Source organism: Mastigoproctus giganteus, chromosome 2 (assembly GCF_048544385.1).
Source record: "Mastigoproctus giganteus isolate SK-2022 chromosome 2, ASM4854438v1, whole genome shotgun sequence".
NCBI classification, from domain to species: Eukaryota; Metazoa; Arthropoda; class Arachnida; order Uropygi; family Thelyphonidae; genus Mastigoproctus; species Mastigoproctus giganteus.
In genome coordinates this window covers 38,270,395-38,298,008 of record NC_143576.1, presented here as the reverse complement: position 1 = coordinate 38,298,008, position 27,614 = coordinate 38,270,395, and the positions used below count along the sequence as shown (strand labels likewise).

At 39.6% G+C, this 27,614-nt stretch overlaps 1 protein-coding gene across 1 annotated transcript in view; it reads right to left on the bottom strand.

The window, feature by feature from the left end:
- Positions 1-15,415, bottom strand: part of LOC150089273 (uncharacterized) — a 192,331-nt gene extending 176,916 nt beyond the window's left edge. The window contains exon 1 of the mRNA XM_090368457.1: positions 15,304-15,415. Within this exon, the coding sequence (XP_090224583.1) occupies positions 15,304-15,306 (3 nt within the window). The 5' untranslated portion in view covers positions 15,307-15,415. The remainder of the gene's footprint in view (positions 1-15,303) is intronic.
- Positions 15,416-27,614: the final 12,199 nt, after the last annotated feature.

Here is a 27,614-nt window from a genome sequence, read left to right as displayed (position 1 = left end):
AAATCTTTTGATCTTTTTTAGCTTTTTTTTTTTTTTTTTAATTGTCTTTTTGTGAAAACATGCAATTTAGATGTTTTACTTAGCATATGAAGACATTGACTCCAGGGGCAATGTCTTCATATGCTAAGTAAAATTCATCATTTCTGGTGAGTGTGGGCTTGGCACACCCAGGGTCCTGACGAGCTGGATAACATCGTTCTTCTCTTTCTTGGTAGTTCCCTTTTGGTTCTCTCTCTGTCTCTCGCTCGCGCTCTCTCTCTCTCACTCTCTCTCACAGGGTAACTCGGGAATTTTTTTTTCTTTTTTGGCTGGTGCAGCATAAGCCTCAAGCTTCCTTGCACCACATAGCTAATAATAATAATAATAATAACACGTTCAGGTGCTACGTAACTTGGAACAATGTAATTTCTTTAGAAAGCAGGATTATCATCCGTGTATGCAAAATGACAATGAACACAGACTATACAAAGATCGTATTAGTTGTTATTGTTTCCTGTCAGTTAACCATTCCTTCATCACAGTAGTAACTAGCTTCTAATGCCACATTGTTCCAATTCAAACAACAATTGTATATATGGCGCAGAACAGGCAAATCGATCAGACAAAACATGCAATTTTGAACATATTACATATCTATATGTAATACCCTCGGGTGGCCCTAATATGACAGTTTTTTAAATAAGCTTTGTGAGGCATGATCTTTATTTAACAAACCCATGTATTTGTTTTATGGCTCCCTTCATATCCAAATGATTTTCCATTACTTATTTAATTACTGATTACGTTATTTTCCCTGTTTACATTACAGGGGTCAAACTTACAGGTGTGTAGTTGCCCATTTCATCCTTGAATAAGAGATACATTTACATGTCTCTAATCTGTACAAACTTCCACCGAATCTAAGGATGCTCATTGTCATTATTATAGCTAAAGATTTAAAACTAGCTCTCTTGCAGTTTCTTTTAATAAATTGGATTTTTTTTTTTTTTCTTTATGAAAACCCCAAACACGAAAGGTATCAAAACCTATATTACTTAGTACCGTGCATGGGTTGAAGGAGAAGTATGGGGGAGGGAGATGCCGGAAACTTTGCTCTAGAGACTAAACATGGGTTTCACCACTTCAAGCCTCCAATAAGCAAAGTGGTATACACTTCCTCAGATCCAGGTTCTTTAAACTGCAGCAAATTCGGCCACCTACCTTTCCGTTATTACAAATTACGTAGCTCCCAAAAGTATTGAATAGATGTCTGGTAACTTTTTCTGCAAAAACCTCAGTGAATGTATGTGCAAAATATTTATATATTGCAATATTCTTCCTCTCCTTTATCAGCAATTTGTATACGATCATCAATAGTTGTGTTTATTTGTTATTTGGAGCATTAGCAACTAAGGCCATATTGCTCCGGAAATATGCAGTGGTCATTCCCTGACCTTTCCGCATCCTCCGTATTTGGTGGTGACGGGCTCGAACCCCGGTCTAATCAAGAAGCGTGTGCTACGCACTGCTGCTCCTTCCCACCTGGTTACGGAGGCGCCCATCAATAGTTATGGCATTTATATTGATATCTTTATGCAAATAATTTCTGGCTACTTTTTTTCTTACAATCTTAACCAAAGTCTCGTCATCACTCGCTTTCGCATACCCAACCGCCCGAGTTATTTAATTATAGACTGGTTTCTATTTACTGTAGGCTTCTGTATCCCGATAATTTACAGATGGTACATTCGACTTAGACAAATATATGTCACATTTTTATTTTAAAAAAATATTTAAAAAAAGAATGCCCACAGGGTATATTACAAAAGTACCAGGGCAAACCACGCAAAAAAGACTCCCAAATCATCACGCTGCCTCCGCCAAACTTCATTGTCGGGACGTTGCAGTCCAGCAGGTAGCTTCTGATTAGCACCTGAACATTGGTAGACAATGTACCGTGACGTCATTCCACATCGCAGCTTTCCATTGGTCTAAGAATGGCAGACTTACACCAAGATATGTTGCATCTAGCATTAGCTGGGGTGACTAGTGCCTTGTGGGCAGGTGAAGGACTGCGGTAACCCATATTGTGCAGCATTCCGTGCACCGAATTGGTGATAACATGTGCTCCAATCATCTCACTGAGAGCTTGAGGGCTTACGTTCCGTCTGCTTTGGCGATTTTCTTGGTTTGGTCGTTTCGTTACCGTTAACACCAGTCTGCTACCATTTGTTGTTCACAGTCCCAGCTAGGGATTTTTAATGTTATTGCAATGTCACATGCAGAATGACTGCTTATGCAGAACCCTATTATTATTATTATTATTATTTGCTTGAAGTCTGTTAACTCCATCGATCGCGCCATCTTCCATTTAGAATTGTAACTGTCTCTTTGAAGACCAATGAACATACATTCAAGGATCACTGCCGACCGGGCTAGCCGAGTGGGTAAAGTACCTGCCCGGCAACCCAAAGGTCGCGGGTTCGATTCCCGCCTCGGGCTTGGATCAAAGTACTGCAAAAACCGTGGGAGGTGCAATATGGCCACAGATGCCGATGCGCCAACAACTACCAAATCAAAAAAAAAAAAAAAAAAAAAAAATCAAGGATCACTAAATTGTGAACACCCCCATCCTTAATGGACTATGCTGCATAGCTCACAATATTAAAAACTGAACACTAATGCAGTGGTAAGTTGCATTTGATCATAGAAGTCAAAGTCATAAAGTAGGACGATTGTGGGAGTTTGTGCATTGGGTGCTTATATATCCAAAAAAAAAAAAAAAATTATTCATTAGCGTCACCAGTAATTGATTACATATACCCATGTGTTTTGTGTCTGTAAATTGCGTGTGTTCTCTAGTCGATTTGCCTGTTTTTCTGGACGAAAAAACCCTAGTTTCTGTAGGGGGGGGGCCTTGCTGTCTATACCTGAGACCGACGAACTCAGCCATGGAATGAAAAAAGTCCATTAAATGTCATCGACGGGATTCGAACCTGGGCGTTTTCCATCCGGTGTGGGGAGGACGGTGACGATACCACTGTGCTACCGCGCAGACTCTCTTCTGACACTGTGGAAAGCCTTCCAGGCAGCATGGCTGTAGATCCCTACGGACGTCTTCATACACCTAGTGACGTCATTGCCTAGGCAAACAACGGGTGTTATCCGTGAAAAAAGTGGACCAACACAGTATTATGTAATTGGTCACATTTAAGTGATCACTGTGTGTATTTATACACTGCTCGACAAAATTAACAGAACATGGAAAAAAGTAATGTAACTCGTGCAGTTGCGATGAAGCGGGACAAAACTTGGTATGGTGGTGTACCAAAGAATAAAGTTGAAATGAGAAGACAGCGAGAAACTTCGGACAGGTATAAGTGATATTTACAGGAGTTATATAAGCATTACCAAAAATGTTACATTACAGAATTCGATACAAGATGCTCGAAAATATGTCACATGACTTCAGTAAGGGTATGATCCCCTCCAGTGGCAAAAGAGGCCTGACAACGGTGAACCATGCTCGATATAATGGTGTCTATAAGATTCTGTGGCAACTTCTTCCGCCAATGCAGACCTTAGCTCATTAAGTGTCCAAAGAGTTTACTGTCGGCAATGCGACGCCCAGGGACGTCCCACACATGTTCGATCAGATTTAAGTCTGGTGAGGTGCTGGCCACAGTCGTTGCATGCCTTCAATTTCCAGATATTCTTCCTCTCCTTGAACTCTATGCGCAGTGGTGTTGTAGCCAACTATCATAATAGGCTGAATGCATCGGTTCTCGTCCGATCAGTGGTGTTACCATGCATCAAAAGCAAATCTGGGCCAATTGCACTCCTAAAAAGTTGCACATATGGTTCGAGGATCTATTTTTAGTACCTGTGCGCGAATTACGGTATCCCTATCAAAATCAAGAAGAGGGGTGTAGTTGTTGATTGTTATTCCACCACAGAACACCGCCTCCAGAAATATCCCTTTGTCTGATGTTGAAGAGATGGTACCACATTCCTTGTTGTCTCCAGACGAAATAACTTATAGAATCTGTTTGTAGGATAAAACGGGACTTAACAGAGAACTTGTCAGGGCTCCAAGTCACATGGCACCAGTTTCGACGAGGTGTGCGGTGGTTTGGGGTCAGTGGGACAACTGGCGTCCTTACACAGAGTCCACTTGAATTGAGCCGTCTTAACACAGTCTAGTTGGAAATGTCCCCCCCCCCCGTGGCCGCAGCAACCTCAAGAGACAGTTGATGATAGGGCATCGTAGGGTTCCGTTCTTGCTGTTAGAGCCAGAGAGTGGTCTGTTTTGGTTGATGCTGGTTCTGGTTGAGCTGGCCAAGGTCGCCTCAAGCGACGTTGGCCAGCTCTTGTAGTGGTTCCACACTTCTGAAACTGCTTTCATAGTGCCAAGACGACACTGTGTGACTCATTAAGCCAAAGTGCGACGTCCGCCTCCAACAACTAAGAATAAAAGCAGATGAAGACAACTTTGATATTCTGATCTTACAGGAACCATACACCTATGCAAATCAGGTCAGGGGGGGTACCCCTCACATATAAAATTACTCAAGTTGATGAAGAGGCCCCCTGGGCTGCAATAGCAATTAGGAACCCTGACATAACTGTCACCAAAATCCCCCATTTATGCACGGCCTGGGCGGTATGTGCCCACATCAACAGCCCCCTGATAAATTTTTATATAGTCTCATTATACTGCATACCGGGGGTTGATATACTTCCATACACGAGGTATCTGGAGATCGTCCTCACAACTCTCCCAAATGAGAAGATCATCATCGGTGCTGACCTCAACTGCAGGTCACCTGTTTGGTTCAGTACTACTGCATGGCTGTAGAAACAGCCAAAAACTTGAAAATTTTCTGGCAAATTCCCAGCTTACTGTTCTAAACAGGCCCAACAACCTTCCCACCGTTTGTAATACGTGTAGGAATCCACAATTAATGTCACCTTGGCTACTAGAAATATATCAAACTTCATCGTGGGTTGGGCCGTCCAGGATTCCTGGACCACCTCAGACCACAGGGCCATAACATACCAGATAACAAGATCCTTGGATAGAATCACAACTCCAAAATTCACCCCTCAAAGGTATGCCATCTCAAGAGCAAAATGGGACATTTTCGCGGAGAAGCTGCGCTCCATAGCCCAGCAGCTGCAAATTAATAACTAACATCCCAGTGATCCTGATGCCTACCAGAGAAAAGTCACAAATATAATTATAGAAGCTAGCAACTGCGCCACTCCTAAGAAGAAACCCATTCCTGGTGCTGTTCCGTGGTGGTGGTTCCCAGAACTCCAGCGCCTCTGGCGGGAGGTCAACTTCACAAGAAGAGCCTTCCAACGAGCGCGACGGTCCTGGCCAGCTGCAGAGGTAGAGGCTCTCCGCCAGAAATACAGAGAGAGAGAGAGAGACTAGAAATATATACACGGCTACTATCAGGAAACGCAAGCAAACATCATGGGAACAACTAGTTTCCACAACCGGAAACATCGATCCCTGGGGTGTACTCTATAAAATCACAACCAACAAACTCCCAAGAGGGGAAGTAATGACAGCAACAATAACCCCTCAAGGTAACATAACAACCTCATGGGACAGATCCATCAATAACATATTGGATACAATTATCCAACCAGCCATGGATCCTAGTACAAGTCAACAACAACTCTGCCAGGACAACAGTATATACAGTTCAGAACATCAAGAGCCGCCCTTCACTATTGAGGAGCTGCACACCGCAACTGATAGACTCCTCAACAATAAATGTCCAGGACCGGACCTACTTGAACCAGAGATTATAAGGAAGACTGTGGAGCATTTCCCATACCTCATCCTCGACCTGTTCAATCACTGCCTGCAGACAGGAGTCTTCCCATCCGATTGGAAGATAGCTAATTTACGCCAGATCTGAAAAACCCAACCAAGCCTCCAGAAATCCCATCTTATAGACCGATTGCTTTGTTATCTGTGCTAAGCAAGCTTTTTGAATACCTACTACACAGTAGAATTACAGTACATTATAATGCAGCAAATTTATCCTCTACAAGCCAATATTGTTTCAAACAAGGATACTCTACAGTTGATGCACTCCAGAATATCCTTACAACTGCCACAAACTCCAATAGAAAATATTTCCTGATTATTGCCATAGACTTTGCTGGGGCGTTCGACTCACTCTGGTGACCGAGCGTCCTCAGCCGACTAAGACGTGCCTGTTTTCTCGGAAACTTTTATAACACCATAAGAAGCTATCTCACAGCCTGAGAAATAATTGTCAGTGCATCATACTGCAGAGTCAAACGCCAGTTTACAGGGGTTGTTCCCAAGGCTCGGTGCTGGTGCCGTTCCTTTTGATGACTTCCTCAACACTAACCTGAATGAAGTTATCTCCCAGGCCTACGCAGATGATCTGATCCTGGCTGTGTCAGCAGACTGCAGAGCGCTGCTAGAAAATAACCTCCAGGGGGGAGGTTACCCCTGGTCGCCTGCCCCCCTTGCCATCCCTCTTTTCCCTCTGGTGGGGCATGGGCCTGCTCCACTGATTTAGGGGGGTCATCTTCTCTATGGACCCCTTATCTCTGTCTTTACCCCCCAGCCTTCAGTCTCCCTCCCCCTTCTCTAACTTATAACCAGTGTCTGAACCATCTCTAAATTGCCTGAGTCCTACACCCAAAAACTTAATAACAACATCAGTTGCATAATCAGTAATCCTTTTGGCTGACCCCTATCTGTAGCGGTTTTTTTTTTTTTTTTTTAGGTCCTAGCCACTGAAATCTCAGGAAATTAGGTGGCAGGACCTGCCAGAGTAAATAACTATAATACTGGTTGTTGTTGTTGTTATTTGGTTTTTAGGAGCATTAGCAACTAAGGCCATATTGCTCCGGGAATGTGCGGTGGTCATTTCCTGACCTTTCCGCATCATCCGTATTTAGTGTTGACGGGCTCAAACCCCGGTCTAATCAAGAAGAGTGTGCTACGCACTGCTGCTCCTTCCCACCTGGCTACGGAGGCGCTTATAATACTGGTGTACTTGGTCTGCCTCCACGGGGCAGAGTGTGCACAACGTTGGAACCCATTAGGGGCCCAGCGGCAAAATGACCAGAGGAACAACAGTACACAACACTACATACAAATTTTTTATATACAAAACCCATACACTTTTAAACCTCTGGCGTTGACAGTGTTCTGTTCCACACCCATAATGTATACAACGTGGAGATGGGGGAAACCCCTGGTGCCGTTTGACACTAAACACACTCTACACTCTACGTCCGCTTCCAACTGCCCAGCTTCAGGTCGCCCAATGGCCTGCCATCTCCAAGAATCATCTAAACGATCTTGATTTGCCATCCCGAGTACTGGAAATGTGACTATTCCACCGAGCAAGCCAAAACTCAAGAGTGATATATAGACGCAACCGATGTTTTTATAGGCATAAATAATTAGCATAATGTGCGGCTATGTAAGGTGGTAGATCGATTTCTATTGGATACTCGAAATTTGCATATCAGGATGACTATTATATCAAATATTCGCCTTCGGCGACACTGTTCATATTCACAATAAAAAATATTCATGAAAAACATTTATTCTGTTAATTTTGTCGAGCAGTGTAGTTATGCCTGACACCTGGTGCTTTCTGACATGATTAACTAACAACGGAGGGGTACAAGGTACTAATGGTAGAGCAATATATATACAGAGTGGCAAATTTATTAGGTACCAATACTTAATAGCGGTTAGTTCCCAGTTTAGACCTCAGAACAGCCTGGAGTCATAGCGGAACAGACTCAATGAGTGTGAAAAGATGACGTGCCACAGAGACGCTGTGGTTACAAGTTGGATCGTTGTGGAGCTCTTCTCCAAAGAACACATTCCATCGCATCCCATCTGTGCTCAACTGAGATCTGGTGACCATGAATCCTTTTCTAAATGAATACACCACAACTATAAAAGGTGCGTAGTCAGAACATTTCCAGATAACCACTGGCATCCAAACTTTGCTGCACTGGTATCGGGGGTGGTGGGAAGGCCAGTGCCCATCATGATAACGATCACACCACTATGCAGCTACCAGCACCACCGCCTTGCTTGGTGACACCTGGCATGATGAGTTCATAGTGTCATGTTGTTATCAATATATTCTGGTTCTCCTATCAGCATGAAATTATAAAAACCAGGATTCATTAACCAAGTTAGATGTCTCTCTGACGTTAGACGTTTTTTTTAATCCTCTGCTGTCCATTGTGTGTGGCCCAATATAATCATGCCTTCTTGTTTTTGTTAAATACTGGAGTGGAATTCAATTGGGTCGTCTGTTGCAATATCCCATCCATGACAAGGTTCGACGAATTGTGTGTTCTGAAATGGCTCTGTGATTACCATTGTTGTACATAATTGCTATTTGACTGATTATTTGACTGCTATTATCGATGAACATGGAATTTCTGTTGGCAATATGATATTTGATTATTGATTCAGTTTCAATAGATTGAAACTGAATCAGTAATCAATAAATTAATTCACAGTTAATTCAGTTCCGCTCTAAAACAGAAGCTTGTTTTACTGTGGTAAAACAAGCTTCTGTTTTAGCGTGTTCACGCTAGATAAACCTCGTGCACGCGCTTTGTTTACTGTGTTAAAACAAAAGTAACAGAGTAACTGTGTTACTTTGTTTACTGTGTTAAAACGCTAAATAAACCTCGTGCACGCGCTTTGTTTGACCACGCGGTACCATTCTTGATTTCCATATGTAACGTATTTATGTATTCATAGCTGAGGAAGAGACGTACACAGTGTCGAAATCTGCTATAAGTATTTTATTATTTTTTATCAAAAAAGAATCTAGAGCAGCGAGCAGGGGACGAAGCCCCCTAGTCATTATTATTATATATTATAAATACCTGTCGTTTTTATATAAAAAGTGTCATTTTATGATAATAATATAATAATAGTTTTATATTACACTCCAGAGGCTTACATCTGGTGAGTATGGACTTGGCACACCCAGGGTCCTGAGCTGGATATCATCATTCTTCTCTTTCTTGGTGATTCTCTTCTTCTTCTTCTTCTCTCTCTCTCTCTCTCTCTCTCTCTCTGTCTCTCTCTCTCTCTCTCTCTCAGGGTAACTCAACATTTTTTTTTTTTGGCTGGTGCAGCATAAGCCTCAGGCTTCCTTGCCTTATGGCTAAAAATAATAATAATTATTATTATTATTAGGCTGGTGCAGCATAAGCCTCAGGCTTCCTTTCACCTTATGGCTAATAATAATAATAATAACAACAACAACAATAATAATAATAATAATAATAATTATTATTATTATTATTATTATTATTATTAGCCATAAGGTGCAAGGAAGCCTGAGGTTTATGCTGCACCAGCCAAAAAAAAAAATCTAGTGTTACCCTGAGAGAGAGAGAGAGAGAGAGAGAGAGAGAGAGAGAGAGAGAGAGAGAGAGAGAGAGAGAGTCATAAGTAGAAGGGAATCACTAAGAAAGAAGAATGATGATATCCAGCTCAGGACCCTGGGTTTGCCAAGCCCATACTCACCAGATGTGAGCCCCTGGGGTAAAATAATAATAATAATAATATTATTAATAAATTGTATTTATGAAAAGAAAGGCGAATTTCAATATTTGGTCTTAGGCGTCAAAATTCCCAAGTTATGCTTCTATTTCCAAAGATACTGATACTGGCGCTGACTACTACGCCATGTTAAAAGTCAAGTCCTGCCATCGAACTGCACACATACAGTATGGCTGCCGTATCTATCTATCCATTTGCTTTATATCGTATAGTGAACATTATTGAAGACTTGCTCCATTTCACGAAAAGCGCAGATGTACCAAATAATGTGGCCACTCTCAATTAGAGTACGTATATTTTTTATATAGTAATTTTTCAATAATATACATGGATACAGCCACTCCCCGATTAACGTAAGGGTTGCGTTCCGCGGAACTCTACGTAAGTCGGAATTCCCCCATTCTTGTGCAGCACTCGCAACTTGCGAGTGCTGCACAAGAATGTGGTGCAAATACTGAGCTCGCTGAATTGATTGAATCAAAAAAGAAATGTTCGACGAACATGAGAATATAATTATTTATTGTATTTATTCAATTTTTTATCTCATGTGCAGGAAAAAATACAAAAGTGTGCAATTTAAAAAAGTTCAAAATTATAAAATTACAAAAAAGAGAGGAGACAGGTATGACGGCAGTAAGTTTTACCTCTCGAGCATCGTTGCCAGAATCGACGTCTTCAGCTGATAAGTACACCGCTGCGGAGGTTGGGGCTGTGGAAATTTAGAAGGGGTCGGCCGCTTAACCTTACGAAAGAATTATTAATGGATATTGATGGATGACTAGACGGTGGCTTCTTTATTTTCATCGTAGATTTCTTTGTAGCAAGCAAGCATATCATTTACCCCTCTGTAAACTTTTAAGAATCCGTTCGCTGTCAGGATCCAACTTCTCAAACCTCGCCATTGCCGATCCAATTTGCCGACCGGGCCAGCCGGGGGTTTCCAGGCAGACAATTTACAATTGTCTGCCTGGCAACCCAAAGGTCGCGGGTTCGAATCCCGCCTCAGGCTTGGATCAGAGTAGAAAATGCAAAAATTTTGGGAGGTGCATTATGGCCACAGAAGCCGGTGCGCCAACAACTAACAAAAAAAAAAAAAAAAAAACCGATGCAATTTCACGAAATGCCATTGCCATTTCTCTGGTGATGAAGCGTCTCGACTCCTCATTTGATTCATATTGAGCTTCGTCAGCTTTTCGTCTTTCACTATCGCTGCCTGCAAGTCAATAAGTTCTTCGTTAGATAATTCCTTCTCTTCTTCCTCTGTTAACTCCTCCACGTCTTTGGCGTCAACCTCCAACTGAAGTAGCTCTGCAAACTTTACAATCTTATCTGTAACCTCTTCATATGATTCTGATTCGTCTTTTTCAAAACCTTCGAAACCTTTTAAATAGTATGCTTTTAAATTCGAAATAACATTCTGATCCATAGGTTGAATGAGAGAAGTCGTGTTTGGTGGTAGAAATATGACTCTCACGTTCGAATTGAAATTATCTAGATGCACAGGATGTCCAGGAGCATTATCTAACAGAACCAAAATCTTGATAGGAACGTCGTTGCCTTTACAATATTTTTTAACCTCCGGAATCAAGCAGAATTCAAACCAATCCTCAAAGAGAGATGTTGTTATCCATGGTCTCTGGTTCGATTGGAAATTCATGGGTAGGGTGGCTTTATTGATGTCCTTATTTTTTTTTATTTATTTATTTATTTTTTTTTTTTTTTTTTGTGGTTATTGGCGCATCGGCTTCTGTGGCCATAATGCACCTCCCAAGGTTTTTGCAGTACTTTGATCCAAGCCCGAGGCGGGATTCGAACCCGCGACCTTTGGGTTGCCAGGCAGGCGCTTTACCCACCTGGCTAGCCCGGTCGGCTGATGCCCTTAAATGCACGAGGATTTCCAGAACCGGTACACAAGCAGTGGTATTAATCTGTAATCTCTCTCTCTGCATTAGCTGCAAGCAAGAGCGTGGCCCTATCGTTTGAAGCCTTGGAACCTGGCATTGTCTTTTCCTCTTTGGCAATGTATGTTCAATCCGGCATTTTTTTTTTTCCAATACAGAGCAGTCTCGTCAACGTTATGAACTTGCTGCGTTGAATAGCAGCCTTCATCAATATTTTTTTCCAACACATCACAAAATTTCTCTGCAGCTGCAGAATCGGCACTGGCGACTTCACCACATACTTTAATGTTTTGGAAACCAGCGCGATGCTTGAACTTATTAAACCACCAGACGCTTGCCACCAACTTTAGCATTAGCATTAGTAGAGGCATATGATGCAAGAAAGAAACCTTATGCAGCATCAGCCAAAAAAAAAAAAAAAAAAAACGCTTCCATTTCACCCATCCGTTCTTTCCAAATACCTGTCCAGCTCAGCCTTAAATTTATTTAGACTATCAACTTCCACAACAAAGGATGGAAGTCTTCTACCAACTAACTACCCGCTGGCTAAAGGCAAACTTCCACACATCTGCCCTACATCTGTCTTTCTCAATTTGAATTTATGCCCTCTCCGGTGATTATTCTGAGCAAGAGGAAGAATCCCATCAGCATTGAGCATGCTCAAACTCGACACTGCACTGTCCAGCGATGTCGACTAGCTTCACTTCCTTGTTTATGTGTTTCTTAACTAATAGCATAATCCCTCCTCCCTTCCTATCCTTCCTGTACACATTGTACTCCCCAAATTCCAGTTCTGCATTCCTTATATCTGTATGACACGTCTCTGATATCCCAACAATATCTGACTTTGATGTTCTGAGCAATACCTCAAGTTCATCAAATTTTTTCACCAAACTCCTAGCATTGGTGTACATGCAAGTATACATGCACCTGTTCCTATTCTTAGCTACCCTAACCCAACCTATGTGTTTACTTTTATCGCAATGACTCCCAGCAGTCTCTGAAATACCCTGCATCTTGTTTTCCAGGCTGCTGCGCATTCCAATAGAAGCAGTGCAAGAATTACCTCTGCCAGTGGCTACTGTTAATCTATTAGTCCTTGTATCCCTCCAAGCTAGCAGTTTTCCGAACCACCTAACAACTGCCTCGATAGCATCAGCAAATATTCTTGCACCCTTTCTATTCAAGTGATCCCATCGCTGTAGAAGCAGTCTCTCCTGTTAACAAATACAGACCAGGCTGAAAATTTGGGTTGGGATTTACCGTACTTACCCTTAATATCTTCATAAATACTTCTTGCTTTTGCTTGAATGGCCATAAGACTCAGGGGAACTTGCTTCTGTATCTGATTTTCCATCCATATTATTAATAGCAGTTCCATCTTCGATATAGCACCTGAACACTGTTGATCTTAAGTGCTCTGATCCTTTGACATGTTATTTGATACCCACACTGTCCTTTAAAATAGTATTCACTGTTGAAGCAGCGAGACCTAATTCCCTTGTAATAGATGTCAAACTTTGTCCTGTTTCGTACTTCTTAATGATTTTCATCTTAATTTCTAAATCAATTTTGTTTCATTTCCTGACTCTGTCAGCACTTGCACTTTCCGTTGGTTCGTTTCCCTTCATCATTGTAATACGTAAATAGGAAGTTTCTGAAAATTTGTTTTTTATATGATTGCAGATTTCAGTGAAGGGGATACATTTCTCCACAATACCGTAAGGTAAAAACCTACAGAATTCCAGTTATCGGAATAATCGCAAATGCAATAAGATCGAGTTTACTACCCTTTTATAATAGATTTCGCCCAATAAACCGGAAAGTGCGAATTGTTTTTATTGTTTTTTTTTTTTTTTTTGTCGTAACCTCCAGAAATGTGCTTTCGAAAAATATTACAAACGCATTCAAAATTGATTCTTATAACGGGAACATATGATAACGACGAAAGTATTGTGCAATTTCCATTATAAATATGACCTATTGGAGAGATAAATAGCTTAGTAATATAGCAAAATTTTCAACTTCCAAGGACTTGGAACGAATTACAAAAAAAAAAAAAAAAAAAAAAAAAAACCCCAAAAAAAAAAAACACAATATGTTATTGGGTTCACATTACGATATTTTCACAATACCTCCATTTATCCCTAAAGATGCAAAACATGTTTCCATATTTTTTTCAGTTTGCACCCGCCGGCAAAAAAAATATGTAAAGTCGAATTTGCGCTAGTCGAGTATTTGAGTATTACGTAAGTCGGGGAGTTCCTGTAATTATAATTGTAATGAAATGTGAAGGCCGTTATTTAATTATTTATCTGCTTCACCAGAATTTTGAATGTGTTATACTGGTAGGTGTCAAAATGAAGAAAAGGAAATGGACGCAAAACATACTTTGCACAAGGACGCAAGAATAGATCGTCGCGAATCTGGACAAGCTTAAACCTGCAGGCGTAGTTCTGTGTTCGTTCGTTCCTAATGTAAGGGTGTGATAGGCACCAAAGCAAATAAGAGTATGGTGGCGTCAGCATATTGTGTCTAATTGAGTGAATTCTTCGGTCGGTTTGCTGCTTTATGGATAAAACACTCGCTGTTTTTGGATTAAAAAAAAAAAACATTGAGACCCCGCCTGACACCGACTAGCTCAGCCAAGTTGTGATAAAAAAAAATAATAAATAAATAATTAGCCCATAAAAACAATTAACGTCATCACCGGTATTCGAACTCAGCGTTTTCACCCGGTATGGGAAAACAGTGATTAATAACCAATGTGCTACCCACAAAACTTTGGTATTAAAAACTGCGGCATAACTTAATCAGTGGTGGAGAAATCTTACACTCTTCTGTTGCTGAATATTTAATTAGCAATTACATCATTTAGATATGAGGTGATTTAGAGATATAACAGATAATGCAAGCTTTGAGGGAGAAAATCATTACTTCATAAAAAAAAAAATCACAGATCAGATAAGAATCTGTGAAGAAAAATGTTGAAGAACGAACTTGGAATAAATTAATATTGTCACATTAAAATTTTATTTATTGGATTTATTTAAAAATAATAATAAATATATTAATTTTCAACAAAAAAACTTAATAAATCCCCTCTAGTAGTATAAGTAATATATTCAAGTGAATTATATAAAATAAATATTTATATTTGTAGTTATTTTTTCTACTTACGCTATAAATAACATATGGGGAAAACAAAGAGCAATCTATTCAAATATAGATTCAAATACAGTATCTGACAAAATATCATTGATTTAATGACAATAATAACAATTACGTTTTTGCCAACGAAAATATAATTGTTGTAAAAACCAGACTTTTCTTCGAAGAATCGAACTGAATGGAATAAAGTATAATGTGCTGACTACCGAAAATATATACACACGTTTAAAGCTGAAGGTATAACCCGGACAGAGTAAGTCACGCCGAAGGTAGATTTGCATGTTGTACAGCGGACACTAGACACTTCTAATGAAAACCAGATGGTTAGCAAACTGTTACTACCAACACACTTTTCATTTATGTAAAACTGTTATTAGGCTTTTAACATATATATATATATATATATATATATATATATATATATATTTTTTTTTTTTTTTTTTTCAGTATGATTACAGATTTTAAACGAACATGGTTGAACAACAACAGTTAATAAAAAGACAAGGTCAGCTTTGTATAGGAAATAAAAAAACATCAAGTTCAGCAGAGATTTAAAAGCCAAACTTAAGGTTATCCAAGGAACACGTTAAATAATTAATTTTTATTTTTTTACTAAATAATTATTTTCTTATCACATACCATTGATAAAATGCACAATACGTAGTGTAATGACGTTACATCAACCCAAATAAACTTGTGTCAGATACAGCTGCTATTATCCAACTATGCCATATAACATATAATGAAGCGAAATTGCCTTTGACTAAGGAAGCTGTCCTCTCAGTCAGTCGAGAGATACAGGAAGTATAAACGTACTGTAGGCAGGAACGCCATGGAAACAGGAACGTCAACACCTCTATTCGGAAGGCTGGGAAAAATCGGCACCTGAACAAAGTCTGGTGTTAGTTATGAATTTAATATTTATAAAAACGTAGAAATGGAGCATCAGGACATCTGCACAACATTTGAATATAACGCTTTCTATTCATTTTGGTACTTACAAAAGTAGGGCCTAAAGCTAAACGATAGCAAACATTTTATTTTATTATTTTAATGAAAAATTGTGAGTTTGAAGTTGGACAGTAAATGGATGTTGCAGCAGGTGTTCAGACTCGTTTAGAATAGAACGCGGGAAATACAAATGCCAATTCAGAAGAATAGTGACCGTGGAAGTATCTATAGAAAAGACTTGCAGCAGAAACTGAAAGGATACTGTGCAGTATGGCATTAAGAGCAAGTTGCTACAATGAATAAAAGGATGGTTGAGTGGAAGACGACAGAGAGTGGTAATCAATGGATACTGCTCTTTGTGGACTAATGTCATTCATTAGTGGAGTCCCCCAGGGTTCGGTGTTGGGCCCGTTGTTGTTTTGTTTATTTATCAATGATATTGATAAAGGCATATTGGGCTCAACATCGAAGTTTACAGATGATACGAAGGTTGGCAGGTTTGTTAATGACAGTATGCTACTGCAACAGGATCTGGAAAAGTTAGGCAGATGGGCTGAGAAGTGACACTGACGTTTAACATTGAAAATTGCAAAGAACTGAATATGGGTAGCAGTAACCACAGAGATATGTACCAACTGTATGGTACCACACTCAGGATAGTGGAGAATGAAAAAGATCTGGGTGTAACTGTGTAGGATATGAAGTTTTCTGAGCATTGCAGACAGGTCGCCAGAGCAGGTCATGGCGTTTTGTCAATGATATACAGGAATTTTGCTAGTAACGATAAGGTGGTGATTATCCATTTGTATCAGGCAATGGTCAGGCCACACCTTGAGTACTGCGTACGGGTGTGGAGGCCTCATTTTAAGAAAGATGTAGAGTTGATAGAACGAGGAGGGAGAAGGGCAACAAGATTAGTGAATGGAACAAGGGGTTGCTCTTACGAAGAAAGGCTTAAATTTTGCAAATTACAGTGTCTGGAGACTAGGCACCGGCGACGTGATCTAATTGAGGTGTATAAGATCTTGAATGGTTTGAGGAGGCTCAACGCTGATGGGATTCTTTCTCTTGCTCATATTACGAACCTGAGGGGACATAAACTCAAATTGAGGAAAGATATATTTTTTTTTTTTGTTTTTTTTTTTATGTGAACCCCAAACACGGGAGGTATTAGAACCTATAGTACTTAGTACTGTGCTTGGGTTGGAGGTTGACAAGATGAAAGAAGATATTTGTTGACACTGGGCTTGAACTTCTGTAGATTGTAATTTTCAGTACATACGTATGAAGGAAGGTTGTTCCAGAAAACGGCAATAGAATAAATAAATGAGGAAGATGAAAAGTTGGTTCTGTGGGTTGAAGTTGGACAGTAAATGGATGTTGGCTGGTGGCGACACGTGTTCGGACTGTTTTGAAAGAGAGAGCGACAATTATAGAAGCCAATTCAGAAGAACAGTGCCCATGGAAGTATCTATAGAAGAGGCATGCAGCAGAAACAGTACGTCTATGAGAAAGAGAGTGTAGAGACTCTGTTAGAGATGAATCATAAATTAACCTAACTGCCCTCTTCTGAATGGAATCAAGAAGCCTGAGAGAGGTTTTGGGGGCACCACCCCAGTTGTGGGAACAATATTCCATGGCAGGGCGGATTTGCGATTTATACAGAGTGAGCAGCTGTTTAGAAGAAAAGTAACGCCGAGAGCGAAAGAGAAAACCAAGTTTTTTAGATGCAGAGGAAGCAATATTTGTAATGTGCTTGTGCCAAGAGAGATTAGAAGTCAGGGTAATCCCCAAAAGAGATATATCATTTTGCTTAGAAATGGGAGTGTCACCAAAGATAAGCCTAGGAGCAGAAGAATCTTTTTTGTGAGATAAAAGACAAGACTGAGTTTTAGAAGGATTGAAATCAACTAAGTTGTCTTTGCCCCAAAGGAGAATTACCTGAAGATCGGCATTTAAGGAATTGGTAGCAGATTTTCGAGAAGTTGAAGCTGATTGAGCAGGACAAGATTTCTCAAAATGGAAAGTGGAATGCAATGTGCTATCATCGACAAAACTATGGATAGGATTTCCAGTCAATGGAAGAATGTCATTAATATACAAAAGCAATAGAGTGGGGGAAAGAACTGAACCTTGGGGGACACCGGCATTAGTGGAGAAGTTAGAAGACAGAGAGCCATCTACCATCACCCTCAGTGAGCGATCAGAGAGAAAACTGGATAACCAATTACTAAAAACAGTTGGCAAACCATAAGATGGAAGCTTGTTTAGAAGACCTTTATGCCAATTGCAATGGGACGATAATCGGTTGGGAGGGATTTGTCACCTTTTTAGGAACTGGCTGGATATGAGCAAATTTCCAAGCAGAAGGAAAAACACCTTTGGAATAAGAAAGTGAAAAAAGGCGGCAAAGAATAGGAGTAAGTTCAGGAGCACAGGTTTTGAGAACAAGTGGAGAAATACCATTGGAACCTGGAGCTTTCTTAACATCAATATTCATCAAAATCCTTCTGATATCCTTTTCACGGAGGACCACAGGAGGCATTGAATGGAGCGTGTTGGGAATGGTGGGAGGTGTTTTACCAAGATCATTAATACATGAGCTCAAAGAAAAATGGGATGCTAGCAGGTCAGCTTTATCCTTGGCTGAAGTGACAACAGAACCATCTGGTTTGGACAGAGGTGGGAGCAGAGATGGGCAAAATTTGCGTCCAATAGCTTTGGCAAGAGACAAAATGCATGCTACCATTAGGGCAACAAGCAAGTTTTCTACCCTTAGCCTGTTCAAACTCTAATTTGGACTGATTAATAACTGCTTTAAAATTGTTACCAGCTTTTGTGTAGGCAGAAAATGAAATTGAAGAATAAGAAACAAGCCAATTGCAACGTTCTTCTCTTGGACAGCCTTAGCACATTTATTGGAAAACCAAGGTTTAGATAAAGGACGAGATTTTAAAGTACAGTGTTGGATAAAGGATTCCATTCCTGCAAGAATAATTTCACTGACACGATCTGAGCAAACGTTGACATCAGAAGTTTTGAAACAGTAATCCGACCAAGGAAAAGAAGAAAAGAAGTCTCGTAGGTCATCCCATTTTGCATTCTTGTAATGCCAAACAACACGAGGTTGGGAATAGCCATGAGATAAAGGTTCCATTGGAGAAGAGACAATCACCAAGTTGTGATCTGAAGTGCCTAAAGGACCTCTCACTTCAACCTTGTACTTAGAAGGTTTGTTTGTGAGAAAAAGATCAAGCGTATTGGCTGTATGATTAGGATTGTCCGTATTCTTGTAAGTAAATGAACAATCTGTGCTAGGTCATTAGTAATTGGAAAAGCCTCAGCATCTCGACCTGCTGGGTCGGTGTAACTAGAAAACGGAAGCCAGCTGGAGTTGTGAACATTAAAATCACCAAGGAAAATTACCTCACTGTTAGGAAAGTTGGACTGGAGAAAGTCAAGTTGCAAAGAGAGGAAGTCAAAGAGCTCCAAGTGATTAGTGGAATTAGGGGAACTGATAAGTACGAATATGAATCTAAGAAGATGGGATTCAGTTTCAAATGATAAATTCCTAATATTTTAGATCCATCAAAAATAACTCAAGGTTCGAAATTCTTACCGTAGAGGTATGTCAGTACGAAATAACCATCGAAACCTCCCAAATTGTGCGCTATTATCTGCACATCTTTGTATTTGGGTTCAATGTGGCTAATGTTTCGACCGTCGCGACCAGGTTTTGACGATTCATGAACTCCAAAAATCTCGTCCAGGAATGCTGTGACACAGTTGGGGCCCTCATATAAACACAGTTCTCCAAAGATAGCTACACAGAGCACTGGTATATGTTCACCCTGATGCAACACCGTCTCGGTGTCGAAATAAATTATAGATACGGGTTTTTTAGAGTCTGCGGGTTTCTGAACATAACAGTGCTGTGCTGGTGAACTATCTTACATTTTTCGCAATAATCCATGGGTTTGCATTTGTGTTTAGCATTAGCATTAGCATTAGTAGAGGCATATGATGCAAGAAAGCAAGCTTATTCAGCATCAGCCAAAAAAAAAAAAAAAAAAAACACCACTCCCATTTCACCCCTCCGTTCGCTCGAAATACCTGTCCAGTTGAGCCTTAAATATGTTTAGGCTATCAACTTCAACAACAAGTGATGGAAGTCGGTTCCACCAACCAACCACCCGCTGGCCAAAGGCAAATTTCCGCACATCTATCCGACATCCGTCCTTCCTCAATTTGAATTTATGCCCTCTGAGCTGATTATTCTGAGCAAGATGAAGAATCCCATTGGCATTGAGCATGCTCAAACCATTCAAAGCCTTATACACCTCTATCAGATCACCTCGCCAGTGCCTAGTCTCCAGACTCTGTAATTTGCAAAACTTAAGCCTTTCTTCGTAAGAGCAACCGTTTGTTCCATTCACTAATCCTATTGCCCTTCTCTGTACCCGTTCCAGCAGCTCTACATCCTTCTTGAAATGAGGCCTCCAGACCTTTATACAGTACTCAAGATGTGGCCTAACATTGCCTTATACAAGGGAATAATCACCTCCTTATCCCTGCTAGAAAAATTCCTGTATATCATTGACAAGACACCATGAGCTACTCTTGCTGCTCGTGTGCGCTGCTCAGAGAACTTCATATCTGCCTGCACAATTACCCCAGGTCCTTTTCATTCTCCACCACTGTCAGTGTAGTACCGCAGAGTTGATACATTGCTCTGGGGTTATTGTTTCCCATATGTAGTACTTTACATTTGTCAATGTTAAACTTCATTTGCCACCTCTCAGCCCATCTGTTCAACCTTTCCAGATCCTGTTGCAGCAGCATAGCATCAGTGGTGTCCTTAACAACCCTGCCAACCTTCGTATCATCTGCAAACTTGGACATTAAACTTGATATCCCATCATCAATATCATTCATAAACACCGAAAACAACAACGGACCCAACACCGAACCCTGAGGAACTCCACTAATAACATAAGTCCACGTTGAGCAGTATCCATTGATTACCACTCTCTGTCTTCTGCCACTCAACCATCCCCTTATCCATAGCAGCAATTTGCCTCCAATGCCACACTGCTCCAATTTGTGCAGCAGTCTTCCATGTGCAACAGTATCAAAAGGCTCTCTGAGATCCAAATATATGATATCGAATTTATTTTTCCATCCAGTTCATTTGTGACTACATCATAGTATCCAATCAAATTGGTCTGGCAAGACCTGCCCTTAACAAAACCATGCTGCGTCTGAGCTATAACTGAATTCTTGTCTAGATGATCCTGCAGTGCTTCTTTAACCAGTGCCTCCATTAATTTACCTGGAACAGAAGTTAAACTAACAGGTCTATAATTACTTGTGTCAGCCTTTGATACTCCTTTGTGAATTGGGGTTACGTTTGCACATCTCCAGTCTATGGGTACCTCCCCTGAGTCCAAAGAAGCTCTCATAATTATGGCTAGGGGTTTGCTTACTTCCTTTGCTGCCTCCTTTAATATAACTGGATAGATCCCATCCACCCCGGGTGCCTTTTTTATGTTTATCCTCAACAATCTCTCCTCCACTTTCCTCTCAGTTATTACAAAATCATCCAGCTCACTGCCAATGTTTACTTTACCTACATCATTCTCCTTCCTGAATAACTCCTCATGCGTGAATGTAGATGCAAAATACTCGTTTAGATTGTTAGCCACCTGAGCAGGATCCTCAACTGTTGAACCATCAATATCCAGTGGACCAATCTGATTCATCCCTTTCCTTCTTGAGTTTAAATAGGTAAAGAACTCTTTTCTGTTTTTCTTTGCATCCTTTGCCAAGGATTTTTCGTAGTCTGCCTTTGCCTGCCTAATCTCCTTTGTGACTTGGTTACAGACCAACTTATATTTATCATAGGCTTCCATGTCACCCATTAATTTGTATGTATCCCATGCATTTTTCTTCTCTGCCACATGTCTCATTAGTTCATTTGACAACCATTTAGGCCTAAACCTTGAACAATATTTCTTAGTTGGTATGTAAAGCCTGGTAGCCTCTAAGATTAGTTGCTTTAATGCTTCCCATTTTGAGTTTGGTGTTGGTAACATCATCAGTTGGTCCCACTGTATAGAATTTAAATACTGTTTCAGACCATCATAGTCGCCTTTACGAAAACAAAAACCCTTCCCTTTACCTCTGATGGTAGTTACCTCCTTGAGTAAATCCCACTTCAACACACTGTGATCACTGCCACCTGGTTCATTTATCTGCAGATTCTTAATGCATGAAGAATCACTACTGAGGGATGCATGAAGAATCACTACTGATAATCAGATCAAGAGTATTGCTCCCTCTTTTTGCCTCACGAACATGCTGATATAGAAAACAATCATCCAATAAATCCACAAAAGCCTTGCTAGTGTGTGAGTGACCAGCCCCCAAATTCAAGTCAATATCTGGGAAATTAAAATCCCCCATTATAAGACTCTGATTTACTGGCCAACTCTATTTCCCTGTACAATATCTTATTATACTCATTAGAGTCATTAGGCCTATAGCACACTCCTACTCTCAACTTTGATTTCCCTATGCTTATGTCACACCAAACTGACTCGACACTGCCCTGTCCATCGATGTCGACTGGCTTCACTTCCTTGGACTTTATGTGTTTCTTAACTAATAGCATAGTCCCTCCTCCCCCTCCTGTCCTGTCTATCCTTTCTATACCCATTGTATTCCCCAAATTCCAGTTCCGCATTCCTTATATCTGTGTGACACCACGTCTCTGATAACCCAACAATATCTGCCTTTGATGTTTTGAGCAATAACTCAAATTCATCAAATTTATTTACCAAACTCCTAGCATTGGTGTACACGCAGGTAATCATGCACCTGTTTCTATTCTTGGCTAAAAGAATAGAAACAGGCTAATTCTTGGCTTGGTGTTGTTTCTGTGTGGGGAATGTTCGCAAACACTCACGACGGCAGTGATATGCCGAGCAGTGGTTGTTTGTTTTATGAACGTCGAAACATATATTACCTCTGTAATACCGATAACAATCACTACACAGCACCATATCGCCACTATGCTAGTCACGTGTTCGACACCTATTGCATGAATAGGGACAAGAATGTGCATGAAGTCTTTCACTGTTTTGGAAAGTTTTAAAAAACAGTGAGCACCAATAATCTGCTCCAAATAATGCTTTCACAGACCGTACTACATCGTAGTGTTTGCCTATACACAGTAGAAATATTTGTTTCTCTGCTTCAGGACCGCTGTAAATAATATCAAACTCGTTGTCAGCTGACAGTGCAAGTATCTGAAACTCGGGAATAAGAACCCTTTGGAATTTTTTTGTTCTTCCAGTCCACACACTGTCTCGGAAACGCCTGCCTTTTCATGCAATTGCATGGCTCTCTAAGTCTGCAAACCGTTTCTGTCTTCCCGAACTTTTCTATATGTAATAGCGTCGTCTTGTTTGGCTGAAATAGCTGTTACTATTGCACGTCCCATGCATATATTATCATTATTCCTAATTTTGACGACGCACTTCTTCTTTTCTAAGAAGCTGTTTAGATGTACAATAGTTCTTTTTTTTATATTTTGGGAATGACCAGCACCACCTTTATTTGATGTGTTTATCATACGATGTCGATAGTGAGAGAGTCTGTTATTAGAAAGCCACTTCGCGATTGATCTACGCTGAAAAATGCATCCATAATTCGATCTAATGTTAGTTCTGATATTTTCATAAATGGCAGATTAATCGGTGTTTTTAGGGAGTTGGCGGATACACATAAACAAATATGGCTAAATTCTCCTCCCTGGTTTACACACCCGATAATTTGCTTAAACATTTGTTTGAACATTTGAAAAAATTGTTTCCCTGCAAGCAAAGGCAGGTCTCGGTATTTGCTCGTGTAAGTTTTATACTTGGTTTTATATTTAGAGGAAACCTTCTCTGTTCCTTCACTGATTTCGTAGAATCGTTCGTATGTTTCTTCACCCACACCAATTTGAATCTGAAAAGAAATGAAAAAAAAAAAAAAAAAAAAACTTAACGTTTGGAAATTCGGATTGTAATTCTACGTATGAAATTCTGAATAAGACTTACAGGCCCATCGTTTGATCCTCCTGCCCTCCCCTCGACATGTGGAGACGATGAAAAGAATTCTGCATTCTGAAAATGAATATATTAAACATTGTTATAAAAACAGTATTTTTATCACTTTTAAAAATAAAAAGTGATAAAAATAGGAGGAAATTCACTCGCCTCAGTATACTGTACACTATTTGTAAATAGTATTTCAGCTTCAATAACGCAAGCAAGACTAACAACATCGGTCTCCAGGTAATCATCATCACATATCCAAGTGTCCATTTTTTTCACTAACGATTCTGTGACTAAGGTTGCTTTTTAAAGTTTCTACAATAACGTTCTCTGTCCTAGATCCAACTACTGCAGTTGTCTAAAGGAAATTTGTTCCGAAATAGTATGGCATCCTATAAGAGCTCTGTTATTAGGCAATTATCCTGTTAGACAAACATCCTTCTTTTCTGATCTTGTTGTGTAGAAATTGATACCAAGGGAGCATTAGTGAATTCTTTTTCTTGGCCGGTATTAACACAAATATTCCTAATTTCCACGACACACTTCTTCTTGAGTTCTATTATTAGACAATTATCCTGTTAGGCACGTATCCTGGGGATGTTTCCCTAATAAAATTAAACAACACAGGATGTGCAGACTGTTTTATATATGATTGTTATAGGTGCTGTCATTACATTTGCCATTTTTCTACAACTGTTAAGATGAGTACCGCTCCAAAAGAAGAACTATGTATTTTTTTGTCGCCTCAGCTCGACCACTATTCTACGAGTTCTTCTGCTTGATTTCGAAGTATCGATCGTTTTGGAATGTGCCTCGAATTATTTACAACTAACGATGAATCAAAGGAGCAAGATGACGCTAAAATGGCCAGAAATATTACTCTTAGTTCGGGGTCGTGCAAGTGAAACTGTTACATTTACTGGCTGTTTGGGGATTGAGACAGAGGCTGGTCGCGCTACGATTTCCACTGGTGAGTTATGCGATTTTATTCTCGATTTGAGTGAATGCGGGTCTCTTTCACATAAAATACTCTATGTTGACGAGTTTGTATCTGTCCTTGGGACAGAGACTGAACTATTCAGTTTGATGCAAGAATTTGTGATGGATGTACTGGACTCTGCTTGCGAATGTTTGCGGCTGTGTCGCGGATTCACCTCCAGTGATATCACATTTCAAGAAGCCTACGAGTATATGGTTCGACATCTGATTCCATATAACGTGGTAACAGACTTTAGGGCTAGATGTAGTTTGCAGCAGAAAGAACCAGAATTTAATCCTTATAATATTCTACAAGCAGTACTTGGGATGATATCAGAGTTAAGGAAGTGTTATACTGAACGTTATGCTCCATTATTCCCATTTCATTAGACTGTACCTTTTTAAATATTAAAAAGACTGAAATTTTTCATTTGCTGTTTGTAAGAGTACATGCATGTCTAATTAAAAATGTATTTCGGAACAGCAGCATGAGGATGGAGTGTTTCCATACATCTGAGCAGAAAAAGGTGGCATGGAAAGGTTACAGAACAATAAAAAGTACTGAAGCCTATAACAGCTACAAGGTGATGTGTAATAGAGCCACAGAAAAGGTTCGACAGGCAAAGGCAGTTTATGAGAAATCACTAGCAAACAGAGCAAAGAGGGGGGATAAAGAATTCTTCACATATATAAATGCCAAGAAGAGCAGGACAAACCAGATCGGACCTTTACGTAAGGGAAAGGGGATAGTAATAAATACACCAGCCGCCGTTGCAGATGAACTCAACAGTTATTTTGCATCGATATTTACAAATGAAAAGCCTTTTGTGGCAAAGGGAAATTGTGGGAGCGAAGTTAAAAAATATGTAATTAATGACATTGAAATTTCGCAAGATTATTTAATGAAAAAACTTTCTAGCCTACAGACCAGTAAAGCTCCTGGAGTTGATGGAATATACCCTATAATCTTAAGAGAGGCGGCAAGCGAGTGCATTGAACCATTGAGGCTAATTATGCGAGCATCATTAGACTCTGGGGAGATTCCCTTGGATTGGAAAAGTGCAAATGTATCTCCCATACATAAGGGTGGCTCTAAAAGTGAAGTTGGAAATTATCGACCTGTCAGTCTGACTTCAGTAGTAGGGAAAATCATGGAGGCAATGATCAAGGGTGGAATTCAGGATCATTTGGATCGAATTGAAATTCTCAAGGATACTCAGCATGGTTTCGTAAAGGGAAAATCATGTTTAACAAATCTGGTTCGCTATTTCGAAAGGGTCACTCACGAGCTGGATTTAGGGAATAATTTCGACATTGTTTATTTAGATTTCAGCAAAGCTTTTGACTCAGTCCCACATGAGCGGTTGCTTTATAAGCTGGAACAGGTTGGAATCACTGGGAAAATCCTTAGATGGATAGAAGGATGGCTTCAGGGCAGGAGGCAGAGGGTTGTGATAAATGGCTATTCCTCAGATTGGGTTGAGGTAAGAAGTGGGGTTCCCCAAGGATCAGTATTAGGACCACTGTTGTTTTTAATTTTCATAAACGACATTGATGAAGGGATAGAGGGCGTGATGTCTAAATTTGCAGATGATGTTAAAATTGGAAGAGTAGTTAATGATCACTGTCAAGCTGAGCTTCTTCAGAGACTTCTTCAGATGATAGGTTTAATTTCCATTTTATTTATTTTTTATTTTATTATTATTTTTTTTATTTATTAATTATTATTATTTAGTTATTTATTTATTTATTTATTTTTTGTTTTTATCATTGTTTTGTTCGGATTTTTTTTTTTTTTTTTTTTTTTTTTTTTGGCTGGTGCAGCATAAGCCATAGGCTTTCTTGCACCATGCGGCCGTTACTAATACTAATACTAATACTAATCTGTAAAATATTACTATTTTCTCATAGATGTACCTTTTTAAAACTGTTCATTAAAATACAGGAATTTTCTTTCAAGTTTGTGTTTTTTATCTAAGGAAATGAGTCCATAAAACGGTTTACACACATAAGTTAGCTTGCTCCTTAAACAGCACGAATTTTCTTTAGTGTTTTACTTTTTCTAATGACAACGGTCGATAAAATGGTTTACACACACAAAAAAACAATAATAAAAAATATGAGAAGATATACAATAATAAAAAGGCTCTAATTAAAAATGTATTTTCAGATTGAATCTCTAAAGAAACGAACCAATAAAATGGTTTACACACATAAGTTAAGACAAAAGACTGATGGTTTAGTCAATAAAGGGTTAAAACTATGACAAGGAATTTTTTTTTGGTGTTTTTTATCTAAGGATCAATAAAGGGTTAAAAACTATGAGAAGACATACACCAAAGAAAATATACAATAACACACAATAAAGGGTTAAACACTATGAGAAGACATGGAATTTTCTTTGGTGTTTTACCGCCAGTAAGGATGACATGGGTTTGGAAAATTAAAAGTTAAAAATAAATAAATAAAATGGCGCCATCTAGGGTACGAAATAAGAACTACAACAATTTTCTCACCAGCGCTCGCTCGCTCGCTAGGGGCACGGTATGCAAATATGTTTAAATCTCTCCACACTTTATGCAAATGTGTTTAAATCCCTCCACACTTTATGCAAATGTGTTTAAATCCCTCCACACTTTATGCAAATGTTTTAAACCCCCAACATATCTACTATCCTTCTTAAAATGAGGCCTCCAGACCTGTATACCGTACTCAATGTGTGGTCTGACCATTGCCTTATACAAGGGAATAATCACCTCCTTTATCCCTGCTAGAAAAATTCCTGTATATCATTGACAAGACACCATGAGCTACTCTTGCAGACCGTCTCCAATTATATTTGATATTATATTGAAATTATATTTGATACGTTACTCTGGGATTACTGCTTCCCATATGTAGTACTTTACATTTGTCAAT